Raw genomic sequence first — 15,300 nt, 5'->3', positions numbered from 1 at the left:
CGTAATCATCAAATTCAGTCAGACCTCTCTGAAATCTTAAATTTGTTACACCTAAATTTTTCAATCCGTTTTTACATTCAGATACAATATGTTTCCTGGTAATTTAAGGACATTGGGTAAGTACGAAACAAGAGAGAATGCTATAGTCGAGTTCTCCGACTATCAGATACACCCGTTACTCAGCTAGTGTTAATGCGAACGCGAAATGTAATCATTTTCTGGGATATCAATAGATATTGGGGAATAAAATGAGGAAACATTTAAAAATTGTTCAAAATTGTGGCTGTGACCGGTTTGGCGGCTTTAGGTCGTTAGAATGGGCGTGTCAAAAAGTTTTTCGCAAATCGATAGAAATTTACACGACTAATTCAGTAATGAAATAATATCAACATTTTGCAAAAGTGTGGACGTGGCAGTTTTTAGCGGTTTTAGGGCGTTAGAGTGGGTGTGACCATGGGTCATGGTAGCTTTAGTGGTTCTTGAGATCTCGACGTTCGTGCGGACAGACGGACATGGCTAGATCGACTCGGCTATTAACCCTGATCAAGAATATATATATATATATATATATACCAACGAGTATATTCTACGATTGATATTAGGAAACACTTAAAACATCCAATCACCTTTGTTGCATCAGTTAGTAAAATTTGGGTCAAAGGAGCCAGTGACTTTACTCTCATCCGTTATACTCATTCGAAATCATCAAATTCAGTCAGACCTCTCTTAAATGAAAATCTTGTTACACATAAATTTTTCAATACGCTCTTACATTCAGCTACAATATGTTTCCTGGTGATTTAAAGACATTGAGTAAGTAGGAAACAGCTGCATATATAAGAAACAGTGATATACCACTAAAGTCTTCTTCGATTCACAAGAATACATATTGATTATAGACCAATGATTACGCCTAAATATTAAATTGCTGAAGATTATTGCTCTTATTCCTAATCAGCTATCTACCTTGCGTTTGTACACTTGGCAACAAGATCTAGTGCGTTTTCATTTTCACCCAATTTTCTAACAATGTGGGTTTTTATGTTTGACAGGCAATTACAGGAATATTTTGTTATAAACGATTATATTGTTCTAACCTATATACTTATACGCTTAAGAATAATGAAAACGTTATAACTAATTTTAGGAGTCCGACCTATAGCGAAGTCGGTTACTTTACTTTGCCGCAATGTTTCGGGAAATTCCTGGAAGAATTCAGGAATGCAGCTACGCTCGGGTGTAGCTTTTGCATGCCGGCTCCCTAAGTGGCCAACACTCCAGAGGATTCCAATCGATCATGACGTCAATAAGAAGAAGCCCTATTCCACATTTAAAGTCGATCGAATCCAGGATATGTGGCAAAGGTCCAGAATTGGGGCCAAAGAGCAGGTGTGTTACATTGTTTGCCAATTAGATATTTACCACAGATCAATTGTAATGGGCTTAATAATCCGGAAAGCAGAACAGCCTCCGCGGCTATCAGCCCGCCAATTTCGACGTGAATACCGATTCGAATGAAGTCATCAGTGCCCTGGACAAAGTGAGGCGCATAGAGGAGCGGCTTAAAATCCAGAATAAGATGCGAGCCCTCATGGATGAGCAGCACATGCACGACGAGCGAATCCAGGAGGAGAATGATCGTGTGATCAGGAAGGAGGTCCTTGTCGAGCGGGAGCCGGCCAGAAAGCAAACATCACAAGAGTACTCTCCTGTCCGCAACCGGGAGACGTGCAAACCAGTACCCTGGGTGTCAGCCACCGTTTTGGCGGCAACGGGAAGGATGCAGCAACATAGATACATGCAGACTCCTCTGAAGCGGAACCCAATCAAAGTAGAGGTGAGTACATCCATCATATTCTAATGCCACGTTTTATATGTACATGATAGTAACTAATACATTTGTATGTAGAACTTTAGATTAATCTTATGACCATCTTTTTCTAATCAATCCCTAGGCCGAGGTTCAACAGCCGAGGAAATCAGTTCCAGGGAATCCGGGTAACGGCACCACATCTGGCGAACCCAATCAGACCAATTACGACATGCCCAGTCGTGTGAAATGGGCCAAGAACGTCTTGGAGTTGCACAAAATTCGCGCCAAGCGAATGGACGATATCCTATCTCTGGAAGGATACTCCAATGAATCTGCCTGAAGTTGAGTGAACATTCTGCTATGCGGAGATCGAGACATCACTAGACAATGCGACACCTTAACATTCCGTTTCGAAAATATCCTGGAGTTTGAACAAATCGATCCTGACTTGTAGCTTTGAACCTCATTACAGGACTCTCTTTTCAGTGTGACATTTCGGAGGCAGCGCGAAAAAAGACGCAAACCATTTTCCTGTGACATCTCAACATTCCGTTTTTAAAATATCCCGAAATGGGAGCAAACCCCCATAGATCCTGACTCAATCCTGACTTGTAGCATTGGACCACATTATACAGGACTCTCTTTTAAGTGTGACTCTTAGGAGGCATAGCGAAACAAGGGAGCAAACCATATTCCTAAGACATCTCAACATTCCGTTTCGAAAATATCCCGAAATGGGAGCAAATCACAACAGATCCATACTCGATCCTGACTTGTATCATTAGACCCCATTACAGAACTCTCTTTTAATTGTGACTTTTCGGAAAAGCAAACCAAATTTTATAAATATTATTTATACTGTTTTTAGAAAATATATTTTTGGATAAAGCAAATAAAATAAAATAACACACATTTAAACATTTTGCACAATTTTTAGCGAAAACTATACTTGGATAAAACAAATATACAGACTTAAGTAAAGTTACACTCATCGCTTCTTCTTCTGCCACCTATTTTCCAGAGGGATAATACTGCTCGGACATTGCCCAAGCACTGGGCACCGGTACTCTTAGGGGTCTTGCATCAGGGTCATCTGAAAGGAATAGACAGGATTGATCAACATACCCCTTCTTGTGATTTGGAGACTAAGTTTCTATTGGTTTTTCCTCGCATGGGCTTCCTCAAAGGCAAACTCCTTAGCCGGGCATTCTTATATAGCTTCCGGGCACTTCTGTCCAATTCCGATTCTTTTGAGCGGACATAGCCTGCATAGCCAATAAATGTCGTCTAGTGCCATAGAAACACACTGAAAAAAAAACCAAATAGTTTCAGATTGAGTCCAGTTTGAGATCAAGTCTATTGGCCTATCTTAAAAATCAGTAAATAATGAAAAAAATGCAATTAAGAAGTGAAATCATGTTTAGTAACATTTCACGTGTTCACTAAATATGCAATGTTTTTGTGGATGTAAGCCATTAACTGGCTAATCATACCAAATACTAAATGATTTTCTATCAAAACGCAAGTTAAATTATTTGTTCTAGTTGTAATTAATTAAATCTATTTACATAGTTGAGACGGTGTGGAACGCATTCTTGTATGAAATTAAAATTACCACCAGATGTCGTTATTTTCAAGCAGTAGGAGGTATCTGATAGTCGATGCACTCAACCAGATCGTTCCTAAATGTTTTAATATAGATATAATATTACTAATATTGTAATTTCCAATAAAATTTAAATATTCAAATGTATAATTGGCTTGTCTTTCAAGAACTTTATTCTATGTCTCTAGAATCTGTATGCTGAATCTTAACCTTCTAGCTTTAGTAGTTCTTGAGATCTCGACGTTCGTGCGGACAGACGGACATGGCTAGATCGACTCGGCTATTAATCCTGATCAAGAATATATATATATATATATACCAACGAGTATATTCTACGATTGATATTAGGTAACACTTAAAACAACCAATCACCTCCTTCAGATCACGTACGATATCTCTGGTCCTTATGTACCAAGGAGCGCCTGTGATCTTCATCACAGTTTTGGTCTAAAGAACCCGAATTTTATTCAGGCAGCGATTCCATACACCTGTATGGCATAGAATAGACCAGGAGCTAAGATGGTCTTGTAAATTTTAACCTTGTTGGCGAAGGAAAGTTTGCTGCGGGCAGCAACTAACCAGGACATTTTAGAAAACTTATTTTTAAAGGACTGCTGTATCGCCGTAACATGCCTTCCGAAGGTTAAACTTCTATCTTAAATCACTCCAAGATATTTGTATGATGACTTGTGGTCACAACGGCAACTACCTTTACGCTTTGTGACGTTTGCACATTTGTCAGCATTGATGCAGACGTTCCACAACTTTGCTCAATTCTGGAATTCGTCCATTCGCACTCTTGCAGTGCGTCTGAGCCCAGTACCGCGGTGTCATCAGGATATGTGGCAGGATTGATATTAGGTAACACTTAAAAGAACCAATCACCTTGTGTTGCATCATTTAGTAAAATTTCGGTCAAAGGAGTCATTGACTTTTCTATCATCCGTTATACTCATTCGTAATCATCAAATTCAGTCAGACCTCTCTGAAATCTTAAATTTGTTACACCTAAATTTTTCAATCCGTTTTTACATTCAGATACAATATGTTTCCTGGTAATTTAAGGACATTGGGTAAGTACGAAACAAGAGAGAATGCTATAGTCGAGTTCTCCGACTATCAGATACACCCGTTACTCAGCTAGTGTTAATGCGAACGCGAAATGTAATCATTTTCTGGGATATCAATAGATATTGGGGAATAAAATGAGGAAACATTTAAAAATTGTTCAAAATTGTGGCTGTGACCGGTTTGGCGGCTTTAGGTCGTTAGAATGGGCGTGTCAAAAAGTTTTTCGCAAATCGATAGAAATTTACACGACTAATTCAGTAATGAAATAATATCAACATTTTGCAAAAGTGTGGACGTGGCAGTTTTTAGCGGTTTTAGGGCGTTAGAGTGGGTGTGACCATGGGTCATGGTAGCTTTAGTGGTTCTTGAGATCTCGACGTTCGTGCGGACAGACGGACATGGCTAGATCGACTCGGCTATTAACCCTGATCAAGAATATATATATATATATATACCAACGAGTATATTCTACGATTGATATTAGGAAACACTTAAAACATCCAATCACCTTTGTTGCATCAGTTAGTAAAATTTGGGTCAAAGGAGCCAGTGACTTTACTCTCAACCGTTATACTCATTCGAAATCATCAAATTCAGTCAGACTGAAAATCTTGTTTCACATAAATTTTTCAATACGCTCTTACATTCAGCTACAATATGTTTCCTGGTGATTTAAAGACATTGAGTAAGTAGGAAACAGCTGCATATATAAGAAACAGTGATATACCACTAAAGTCTTCTTCGATTCACAAGAATACATATTGATTATAGACCAATGATTACGCCTAAATATTAAATTGCTGAAGATTATTGCTCTTATTCCTAATCAGCTATCTACCTTGCGTTTGTACACTTGGCAACAAGATCTAGTGCGTTTTCATTTTCACCCAATTTTCTAACAATGTGGGTTTTTATGTTTGACAGGCAATTACAGGAATATTTTGTTATAAACGATTATATTGTTCTAACCTATATACTTATACGCTTAAGAATAATGAAAACGTTATAACTAATTTTAGGAGTCCGACCTATAGCGAAGTCGGTTACTTTACTTTGCCGCAATGTTTCGGGAAATTCCTGGAAGAATTCAGGAATGCAGCTACGCTCGGGTGTAGCTTTTGCATGCCGGCTCCCTAAGTGGCCAACACTCCAGAGGATTCCAATCGATCATGACGTCAATAAGAAGAAGCCCTATTCCACATTTAAAGTCGATCGAATCCAGGATATGTGGCAAAGGTCCAGAATTGGGGCCAAAGAGCAGGTGTGTTACATTGTTTGCCAATTAGATATTTACCACAGATCAATTGTAATGGGCTTAATAATCCGGAAAGCAGAACAGCCTCCGCGGCTATCAGCCCGCCAATTTCGACGTGAATACCGATTCGAATGAAGTCATCAGTGCCCTGGACAAAGTGAGGCGCATAGAGGAGCGGCTTAAAATCCAGAATAAGATGCGAGCCCTCATGGATGAGCAGCACATGCACGACGAGCGAATCCAGGAGGAGAATGATCGTGTGATCAGGAAGGAGGTCCTTGTCGAGCGGGAGCCGGCCAGAAAGCAAACATCACAAGAGTACTCTCCTGTCCGCAACCGGGAGACGTGCAAACCAGTACCCTGGGTGTCAGCCACCGTTTTGGCGGCAACGGGAAGGATGCAGCAACATAGATACATGCAGACTCCTCTGAAGCGGAACCCAATCAAAGTAGAGGTGAGTACATCCATCATATTCTAATGCCACGTTTTATATGTACATGATAGTAACTAATACATTTGTATGTAGAACTTTAGATTAATCTTATGACCATCTTTTTCTAATCAATCCCTAGGCCGAGGTTCAACAGCCGAGGAAATCAGTTCCAGGGAATCCGGGTAACGGCACCACATCTGGCGAACCCAATCAGACCAATTACGACATGCCCAGTCGTGTGAAATGGGCCAAGAACGTCTTGGAGTTGCACAAAATTCGCGCCAAGCGAATGGACGATATCCTATCTCTGGAAGGATACTCCAATGAATCTGCCTGAAGTTGAGTGAACATTCTGCTATGCGGAGATCGAGACATCACTAGACAATGCGACACCTTAACATTCCGTTTCGAAAATATCCTGGAGTTTGAACAAATCGATCCTGACTTGTAGCTTTGAACCTCATTACAGGACTCTCTTTTCAGTGTGACATTTCGGAGGCAGCGCGAAAAAAGACGCAAACCATTTTCCTGTGACATCTCAACATTCCGATTTTAAAATATCCCGAAATGGGAGCAAACCCCCATAGATCCTGACTCAATCCTGACTTGTAGCATTGGACCACATTATACAGGACTCTCTTTTAAGTGTGACTCTTAGGAGGCATAGCGAAACAAGGGAGCAAACCATATTCCTAAGACATCTCAACATTCCGTTTCGAAAATATCCCGAAATGGGAGCAAATCACAACAGATCCATACTCGATCCTGACTTGTATCATTAGACCCCATTACAGAACTCTCTTTTAATTGTGACTTTTCGGAAAAGCAAACCAAATTTTATAAATATTATTTATACTGTTTTTAGAAAATATATTTTTGGATAAAGCAAATAAAATAAAATAACACACATTTAAACATTTTGCACAATTTTTAGCGAAAACTATACTTGGATAAAACAAATATACAGACTTAAGTAAAGTTACACTCATCGCTTCTTCTTCTGCCACCTATTTTCCAGAGGGATAATACTGCTCGGACATTGCCCAAGCACTGGGCACCGGTACTCTTAGGGGTCTTGCATCAGGGTCATCTGAAAGGAATAGACAGGATTGATCAACATACCCCTTCTTGTGATTTGGAGACTAAGTTTCTATTGGTTTTTCCTCGCATGGGCTTCCTCAAAGGCAAACTCCTTAGCCGGGCATTCTTATATAGCTTCCGGGCACTTCTGTCCAATTCCGATTCTTTTGAGTGTGTGGAACGCATTCTTGTATGAAATTAAAATTACCACCAGATGTCGTTATTTTCAAGCAGTAGGAGGTATCTGATAGTCGATGCACTCAACCAGATCGTTCCTAAATGTTTTAATATAGATATAATATTACTAATATTGTAATTTCCAATAAAATTTAAATATTCAAATGTATAATTGGCTTGTCTTTCAAGAACTTTATTCTATGTCTCTAGAATCTGTATGCTGAATCTTAACCTTCTAGCTTTAGTAGTTCTTGAGATCTCGACGTTCGTGCGGACAGACGGACATGGCTAGATCGACTCGGCTATTAATCCTGATCAAGAATATATATATATATATACCAACGAGTATATTCTACGATTGATATTAGGTAACACTTAAAACAACCAATCACCTTTTGTTGCATAATTTAGTAAAAATTTGGGTCAAAGGAGCCATTGCCTTTTCTATCATCCGTTATACTCATTCGTAATCATCAAATTCAGTCAGACCTCTCTGAAATCAAAAATTTGATACACCCAAATTTTACAATCCGTTTTTACATTGAGCTACAATATGTTTCCTGGTGATTTAAGGGCATTGGGTAAGTACAAAACATAAATTTATACTTAAAACAAGAGAGAATGTTATAGTCGAGTTCCCCGACTATCAGATACCCTATAATCTGCTAGTGTGAATGCGAGCGCGAAATTTTATCATTTTTCTGGGATATCAATAGATATTGGAAAATTAATTGATAAAAAATTTAAAAATTGTTCAAAAGTGTGAACGGTTTGTCGGCTTTAGAGCGTTAGAGTGGGCGTGGCAAGAAGTTTTTTTGCAAATTGATAGAAATTTTTACGACTAATAAAAAAATATAAACACATTTTGCAAAAGTGTTGGCGCGGCAGTATTGGTCGGTTTGTGGGCTTTAGAGTCAACGCGGCAACATGAACAAACTTGAGCTGCGTCTCTGTCTCTAGAATCTGTACCTTCAAGTAGTTCTTGAGATCTCGACGTTCGTGCGGACAGTCGTTAATCTACGAGTAACGGCTATAACAATTTATTTTCTAGGATTGATATTTTTTATTTTGTTTTATTAAATTTATTAAACGAAATTATTTAATTGACTAGCGCACTTTCCCTTCTTGGACAACTTAATCTAATCGATATCAATTTAAATACTTCTTAATATGTAAGATATTTACAAAGATTATATTATAATGAGTATTAAAGAAACGGAATGTTTAGGCAATAATATTTAGATGATTATAATTTAGTAGGATTTATGTCCCGGTCAGTCAGGTCTTGAGGGTGGTGGCGTTTCAATCTTCTTCTCGTTTTTGTCCGATGACTTTGGGCTGCGATACTTAGTCGTCTATCTAGACTATTAGGATGAGTTTCTAGTTTGTTATTGTATTTTTTCGCTATTTCCTGAATCCTGTCTCCAATTTATGGCTCCTTCAGATCACGTACGATATCTCTGGTCCTTATGTACCAAGGAGCGCCTGTGATCTTCATCACAGTTTTGGTCTAAAGAACCCGAATTTTATTCAGGCAGCGATTCCATACACCTGTATGGCATAGAATAGACCAGGAGCTAAGATGGTCTTGTAAATTTTAACCTTGTTGGCGAAGGAAAGTTTGCTGCGGGCAGCAACTAACCAGGACATTTTAGAAAACTTATTTTTAAAGGACTGCTGTATCGCCGTAACATGCCTTCCGAAGGTTAAACTTCTATCTTAAATCACTCCAAGATATTTGTATGATGACTTGTGGTCACAACGGCAACTACCTTTACGCTTTGTGACGTTTGCACATTTGTCAGCATTGATGCAGACGTTCCACAACTTTGCTCAATTCTGGAATTCGTCCATTCGCACTCTTGCAGTGCGTCTGAGCCCAGTACCGCGGTGTCATCAGGATATGTGGCAGGATTGATATTAGGTAACACTTAAAAGAACCAATCACCTTGTGTTGCATCATTTAGTAAAATTTCGGTCAAAGGAGTCATTGACTTTTCTATCATCCGTTATACTCATTCGTAATCATCAAATTCAGTCAGACCTCTCTGAAATCTTAAATTTGTTACACCTAAATTTTTCAATCCGTTTTTACATTCAGATACAATATGTTTCCTGGTAATTTAAGGACATTGGGTAAGTACGAAACAAGAGAGAATGCTATAGTCGAGTTCTCCGACTATCAGATACACCCGTTACTCAGCTAGTGTTAATGCGAACGCGAATTGTAATCATTTTCTGGGATATCAATAGATATTGGGGAATAAAATGAGGAAACATTTAAAAATTGTTCAAAATTGTGGCTGTGACCGGTTTGGCGGCTTTAGGTCGTTAGAATGGGCGTGTCAAAAAGTTTTTCGCAAATCGATAGAAATTTACACGACTAATTCAGTAATGAAATAATATCAACATTTTGCAAAAGTGTGGACGTGGCAGTTTTTAGCGGTTTTAGGGCGTTAGAGTGGGTGTGACCATGGGTCATGGTAGCTTTAGTGGTTCTTGAGATCTCGACGTTCGTGCGGACAGACGGACATGGCTAGATCGACTCGGCTATTAACCCTGATCAAGAATATATATATATATATTTACCAACGAGTATATTCTACGATTGATATTAGGAAACACTTAAAACATCCAATCACCTTTGTTGCATCAGTTAGTAAAATTTGGGTCAAAGGAGCCAGTGACTTTACTCTCAACCGTTATACTCATTCGAAATCATCAAATTCAGTCAGACTGAAAATCTTGTTTCACATAAATTTTTCAATACGCTCTTACATTCAGCTACAATATGTTTCCTGGTGATTTAAAGACATTGAGTAAGTAGGAAACAGCTGCATATATAAGAAACAGTGATATACCACTAAAGTCTTCTTCGATTCACAAGAATACATATTGATTATAGACCAATGATTACGCGTAAATATTAAATTGCTGAAGATTATTGCTCTTATTCCTAATCAGCTATCTACCTTGCGTTTGTACACTTGGCAACAAGATCTAGTGCGTTTTCATTTTCACCCAATTTTCTAACAATGTGGGTTTTTATGTTTGACAGGCAATTACAGGAATATTTTGTTATAAACGATTATATTGTTCTAACCTATATACTTATACGCTTAAGAATAATGAAAACGTTATAACTAATTTTAGGAGTCCGACCTATAGCGAAGTCGGTTACTTTACTTTGCCGCAATGTTTCGGGAAATTCCTGGAAGAATTCAGGAATGCAGCTACGCTCGGGTGTAGCTTTTGCATGCCGGCTCCCTAAGTGGCCAACACTCCAGAGGATTCCAATCGATCATGACGTCAATAAGAAGAAGCCCTATTCCACATTTAAAGTCGATCGAATCCAGGATATGTGGCAAAGGTCCAGAATTGCGGCCAAAGAGCAGGTGTGTTACATTGTTTGCCAATTAGATATTTACCACAGATCAATTGTAATGGGCTTAATAATCCGGAAAGCAGAACAGCCTCCGCGGCTATCAGCCCGCCAATTTCGACGTGAATACCGATTCGAATGAAGTCATCAGTGCCCTGGACAAAGTGAGGCGCATAGAGGAGCGGCTTAAAATCCAGAATAAGATGCGAGCCCTCATGGATGAGCAGCACATGCACGACGAGCGAATCCAGGAGGAGAATGATCGTGTGATCAGGAAGGAGGTCCTTGTCGAGCGGGAGCCGGCCAGAAAGCAAACATCACAAGAGTACTCTCCTGTCCGCAACCGGGAGACGTGCAAACCAGTACCCTGGGTGTCAGCCACCGTTTTGGCGGCAACGGGAAGGATGCAGCAACATAGATACATGCAGACTCCTCTGAAGCGGAACCCAATCAAAGTAGAGGTGAGTACATCCATCATATTCTAATGCCACGTTTTATATGTACATGATAGTAACTAATACATTTGTATGTAGAACTTTAGATTAATCTTATGACCATCTTTTTCTAATCAATCCCTAGGCCGAGGTTCAACAGCCGAGGAAATCAGTTCCAGGGAATCCGGCCAACGGCACCACATCTGGCGAACCCAATCAGACCAATTACGACATGCCCAGTCGTGTGAAATGGGCCAAGAACGTCTTGGAGTTGCACAAAATTCGCGCCAAGCGAATGGACGATATCCTATCTCTGGAAGGATACTCAAATGAATCTGACTGAAGTTGAGTGAACATTCTGCTATGCGGAGATCGAGACATCACTAGACAATGCGACACCTTAACATTCCGTTTCGAAAATATCCTGGAGTTTGAACAAATCGATCCTGACTTGTAGCTTTGAACCTCATTACAGGACTCTCTTTTCAGTGTGACATTTCGGAGGCAGCGCGAAAAAAGACGCAAACCATTTTCCTGTGACATCTCAACATTCCGTTTTTAAAATATCCCGAAATGGGAGCAAACCCCCATAGATCCTGACTCAATCCTGACTTGTAGCATTGGACCACATTATACAGGACTCTCTTTTAAGTGTGACTCTTAGGAGGGATAGCGAAACAAGGGAGCAAACCATATTCCTAAGACATCTCAACATTCCGTTTCGAAAATATCCCGAAATGGGAGCAAATCACAACAGATCCATACTCGATCCTGACTTGTATCATTAGACCCCATTACAGAACTCTCTTTTAATTGTGACTTTTCGGAAAAGCAAACCAAATTTTATAAATATTATTTATACTGTTTTTAGAAAATATATTTTTGGATAAAGCAAATAAAATAAAATAACACACATTTAAACATTTTGCACAATTTTTAGCGAAAACTATACTTGGATAAAACAAATATACAGACTTAAGTAAAATTACACTCATCGCTTCTTCTTCTGCCACCTATTTTCCAGAGGGATAATACTGCTCGGACATTGCCCAAGCACTGGGCACCGGTACTCTTAAGGGTTGCATCAGGGTCATCTGAAAGGAATAGACAGGATTGATCAACATACCCCTTCTTGTGATTTGGAGACTAAGTTTCTATTGGTTTTTCCTCGCATGGGCTTCCTCAAAGGCAAACTCCTTAGCCGGGCATTCTTATATAGCTTCCGGGCACTTCTGTCCAATTCCGATTCTTTTGAGCGGACATAGCCTGCATAGCCAATAAATGTCGTCTAGTGCCATAGAAACACACTGAAAAAAAAACCAAATAGTTTCAGATTGAGTCCAGTTTGAGATCAAGTCTATTGGCCTATCTTAAAAAACAGTAAATAATGAAAAAAATGCAATTAAGAAGTGAAATCATGTTTAGTAACATTTCACGTGTTCACTAAATATGCAATGTTTTTGTGGATGTAAGCCATTAACTGGCTAATCATACCAAATACTTAATGATTATCTATCAAAACGCAAGTTAAATTATTTGTTCTAGTTGTAATTAATTAAATCTATTTACATAGTTGAGACGGTGTGGAACGCATTCTTGTATGAAATTAAAATTACCACCAGATGTCGTTATTTTCAAGCAGTAGGAGGTATCTGATAGTCGATGCACTCAACCAGATCGTTCCTAAATGTTTTAATATAGATATAATATTACTAATATTGTAATTTCCAATAAAATTTAAATATTCAAATGTATAATTGGCTTGTCTTTTAAGAACTTTACTGCATCTGTACCAACTATAGTAAACGGATTACTTTAATTTTATATCCGATTGCGTTATCTTTCGCTAAAGATAATATTGCATTCCAGCAATTTGCCAAATCCTTTAGCGAATCGTTGAAAAACTTACTTTGCTGCACGCAGGGCGTTATATTGGTCGAACACTTGCTTAATTTATTTCGGGGCTGCATAGTTTACTCGCAATAATTTGAATTCAAAATTGATAAAGAAATACTATATAGCTGACTGGAATTTTGTAAGATTTCTGATCTTACTCGACGGGAGAAAAAAAACAATGAAATTTGCTTAAATATAAATAGGTAGTTGAACTGGCCCTAAAATCAAGGCGCACAGTTATAAATGAATATATGTTCATTATTTTGAAATTAGAAAGAAAGCGAAAATTTAAAATTAAAAATTAGTAATATAATAGTTTAAAAATAATTAATACAGAGAAATATTGAGAAACAAATTATTGAAATTTCCCTTGCCTGATTAAATCATGTTAAATATACATAGGTAGTAATTCTATATAAATGCCATTTTATGGGAAGAACTTAGTTGGGCCTAGTTTCTCGTTGGGAATCCCCTCGAAATGACCCCTAAATTAGTCAAGCACTTTCCCTATATATGCATAAATGGCTGGAATGGTTGGAAATGTGCCACTAGCCTAAAATGAAAACATATCACTCAAGTGATCCCGGACTGCTGTTCCAATTTACGGGGTCTAGTGCCGTTTGACACAGCTCTCGATGACCTTGCACGGGGTGTGGATATGGGGAACAACCCCTAAATCGGGCCCGGGGCCATATAATTAGTGTAATTACCTCAACAGCCTACTAAATTCGAGAAAAATGCAAACAAAAATTAAGAAATCACAACATTTATATCCCCCTGTCAACGAGCCCCGTTTGGCCGTTCGATTCCGTGTGTGATTCTAGGACAAAAGAGTCCTTTGGTCCTTCGGCATACAGAGTCCCTTGTGCGCCGGGACCAAACAATTGATGCCGTCTAATGACAGGGTGGATTGCAGTTTTTCGTTTTAATTTCAGTGCCAACTTCTGTTCGCTCTTCCCCCAAAAGAGAAACTAAAATTGTTTAAAGTCCGCTTTGCAACTTCGCAGTTGCATTGTCAGGACCTCCGGATCGTCTGGTTATAAATTACGTTTGGCGGGCAACTTCCTTTCGGGATGCCGGTTTCTATTTCTGTTCCACCCTTTGGTGTCCGGATGATTGGCAAAAAAGCAAGAAGCGAGCCAAGGATGCATACGAAACGCAGTCATTAGTGCCGTGGTCAATGCAAAAATGCCAATCACGCCGATGTACAAATGTCCTGCCATGTCCTTTCGCCCAGTTTACACGGAATCCAGCGAGTCAAAGAAAATATTTTGGCTCGGGCATAATTAACGCCTAATGAAAATATTTTGAGTCGGCAGCCCTTTCAAGTCGGCGGAACACACACATGAAAACTAAACAACTACAAAGTGTAACTGGAAAATTCTGCGAAAACAGAAAGGAATCGCTAATCATGCCGGCAGATAAAAACAAGTGGGAGTGTCATATGTGACCCCTTATTTTTCCTATTTAATAAATTATAAATAAGTATTATTATATTACATATTGAAATTTGCCAGAAATTTTTCTCGTACTTTATTGGTTGATGGCATATTAATACCTAGTTAACTAGGGTTAACTAAACAACCGTAAAACATGAAAATTATTATCAAGCCTTTCAGATACTTTTCAATATGTCTGCCTAAAAACCGATTTATCTTTGGGCTGCTGTGCTCACTAAGTTGGTCATTACACGAATAAGTAGCATCGAAAACAAGCCACCCAAGATGGGATGAGATGAAAAGTCAGCGGGACTGAGATACGTGGTACATAGTACAGATGGAGGGTTTTCGCTGGGCGGTGTCGACATTGTCATCAACACATAACTGTCAACTTTTACTATCGTTCCAGGGGGTTGCTCCTCGAGATTTGTAGACGCGGTGGTTAAATTGAAGCCCAGGAGCAGTGGAAACAGTGGCGGAAAGGGAGGGTTTTCGACCCAACGGCAAATGACCCAAAACTGAGAGACATCATCATTAGGGCATCAGAATGGGCCAAAACCCGGCAACAACCATGAATATCCGTGAAAAATCATCAGCAGTGAAATGCATACAAAATGAAATTGAGCAATGTTATGTTTGTGTGTATATACAGATATATATGTATATTCCCATGGCCGACTGACATATTTTATGCATTTGGCATTTTGGCTGAAG

At 39.0% G+C, this 15,300-nt stretch overlaps 4 protein-coding genes across 7 annotated transcripts; 3 read left to right on the top strand and 1 right to left on the bottom strand.

Moving 5' to 3' along the window:
• On the top strand, positions 1–2,252 carry LOC6615152. 2 transcript variants are annotated; one of them, XM_032724862.1, is made up of 4 exons: positions 1–116; positions 1,148–1,389; positions 1,463–1,837; positions 1,956–2,252. In XM_032724862.1, exons 1-4 carry the CDS (start codon positions 89–91, stop codon positions 2,151–2,153), a joined length of 843 nt encoding a protein of 280 aa, XP_032580753.1. In that variant the 5' UTR covers positions 1–88; the 3' UTR covers positions 2,154–2,252. The 2 variants fall into 2 exon arrangements, with proteins under 2 accessions (XP_032580753.1, XP_032580754.1); XM_032724863.1 differs by lacking the exon at positions 1–116 and adding an exon at positions 703–813.
• A 2,114-nt stretch (positions 2,253–4,366) lies between these two features.
• Positions 4,367–7,076, top strand: LOC116802018. 2 transcript variants are annotated; one of them, XM_032724860.1, is made up of 4 exons: positions 4,367–4,492; positions 5,510–5,751; positions 5,825–6,199; positions 6,318–7,076. In XM_032724860.1, exons 1-4 carry the CDS (start codon positions 4,465–4,467, stop codon positions 6,513–6,515), a joined length of 843 nt encoding a protein of 280 aa, XP_032580751.1. In that variant the 5' UTR covers positions 4,367–4,464; the 3' UTR covers positions 6,516–7,076. The 2 variants fall into 2 exon arrangements, with proteins under 2 accessions (XP_032580751.1, XP_032580752.1); XM_032724861.1 differs by lacking the exon at positions 4,367–4,492 and adding an exon at positions 5,053–5,175.
• Positions 7,077–7,168: 92 nt separating this feature from the next.
• Positions 7,169–13,423, bottom strand: LOC116802079. Its single transcript, XM_032725174.1, has 5 exons — positions 13,161–13,423; positions 12,451–12,558; positions 12,241–12,345; positions 7,333–7,449; positions 7,169–7,268 (listed from the first exon to the last, which is right to left on the bottom strand). Exons 1-5 carry the CDS (start codon positions 13,219–13,221, stop codon positions 7,186–7,188), a joined length of 474 nt encoding a protein of 157 aa, XP_032581065.1. The 5' UTR covers positions 13,222–13,423; the 3' UTR covers positions 7,169–7,185.
• Positions 9,444–12,172, top strand: LOC6621191. 2 transcript variants are annotated; one of them, XM_032724864.1, is made up of 4 exons: positions 9,444–9,571; positions 10,589–10,830; positions 10,904–11,278; positions 11,397–12,171. In XM_032724864.1, the coding sequence occupies exons 1-4, from the start codon at positions 9,544–9,546 to the stop codon at positions 11,592–11,594; spliced, it is 843 nt and encodes a 280-aa protein (XP_032580755.1). In that variant the 5' UTR covers positions 9,444–9,543; the 3' UTR covers positions 11,595–12,171. The 2 variants fall into 2 exon arrangements, with proteins under 2 accessions (XP_032580755.1, XP_032580756.1); XM_032724865.1 differs by lacking the exon at positions 9,444–9,571 and adding an exon at positions 10,132–10,254 and having other exon boundaries at positions 11,397–12,172.
• Positions 13,424–15,300: the final 1,877 nt, after the last annotated feature.

Source organism: Drosophila sechellia, chromosome X (assembly GCF_004382195.2).
Source record: "Drosophila sechellia strain sech25 chromosome X, ASM438219v1, whole genome shotgun sequence".
Lineage (NCBI taxonomy): Eukaryota > Metazoa > Arthropoda > Insecta > Diptera > Drosophilidae > Drosophila > Drosophila sechellia.
This window is presented reverse-complemented; position numbering and strand designations above follow the sequence as displayed.

What these genes read in the sequence shown, in the direction of transcription:
- LOC6615152 (XM_032724862.1), top strand. Translation starts at nt 89, where the DNA reads ATGTTTCCTGGTAATTTAAGGACATTGG. An exon ending in TGGTAATTTAAGGACATTGG is followed by an intron (nt 117 to 1,147) that starts GTAAGTACGAAA and finishes AACTAATTTTAG; the next exon opens with GAGTCCGACCTATAGCGAAG. An exon ending in GGAACCCAATCAAAGTAGAG is followed by an intron (nt 1,838 to 1,955) that starts GTGAGTACATCC and finishes ATCAATCCCTAG; the next exon opens with GCCGAGGTTCAACAGCCGAG.
- LOC116802018 (XM_032724860.1), top strand. Translation starts at nt 4,465, where the DNA reads ATGTTTCCTGGTAATTTAAGGACATTGG. An exon ending in TGGTAATTTAAGGACATTGG is followed by an intron (nt 4,493 to 5,509) that starts GTAAGTACGAAA and finishes AACTAATTTTAG; the next exon opens with GAGTCCGACCTATAGCGAAG. An exon ending in GGAACCCAATCAAAGTAGAG is followed by an intron (nt 6,200 to 6,317) that starts GTGAGTACATCC and finishes ATCAATCCCTAG; the next exon opens with GCCGAGGTTCAACAGCCGAG.
- LOC6621191 (XM_032724865.1), top strand. Translation starts at nt 10,227, where the DNA reads ATGTTTCCTGGTGATTTAAAGACATTGA. An exon ending in GAATTGCGGCCAAAGAGCAG is followed by an intron (nt 10,831 to 10,903) that starts GTGTGTTACATT and finishes TCCGGAAAGCAG; the next exon opens with AACAGCCTCCGCGGCTATCA. An exon ending in GGAACCCAATCAAAGTAGAG is followed by an intron (nt 11,279 to 11,396) that starts GTGAGTACATCC and finishes ATCAATCCCTAG; the next exon opens with GCCGAGGTTCAACAGCCGAG.
- LOC116802079 (XM_032725174.1), bottom strand. Translation starts at nt 13,221, where the DNA reads ATGCAGCCCCGAAATAAATTAAGCAAGTGTTCGACCAATATAACGCCC. An exon ending in AACGCCCTGCGTGCAGCAAA is followed by an intron (nt 12,559 to 13,160) that starts GTAAGTTTTTCA and finishes TTTTTTTTTCAG; the next exon opens with TGTGTTTCTATGGCACTAGA. An exon ending in CAGAAGAAGAAGCGATGAGT is followed by an intron (nt 7,450 to 12,240) that starts GTAATTTTACTT and finishes TTTAATTTCATA; the next exon opens with CAAGAATGCGTTCCACACAC.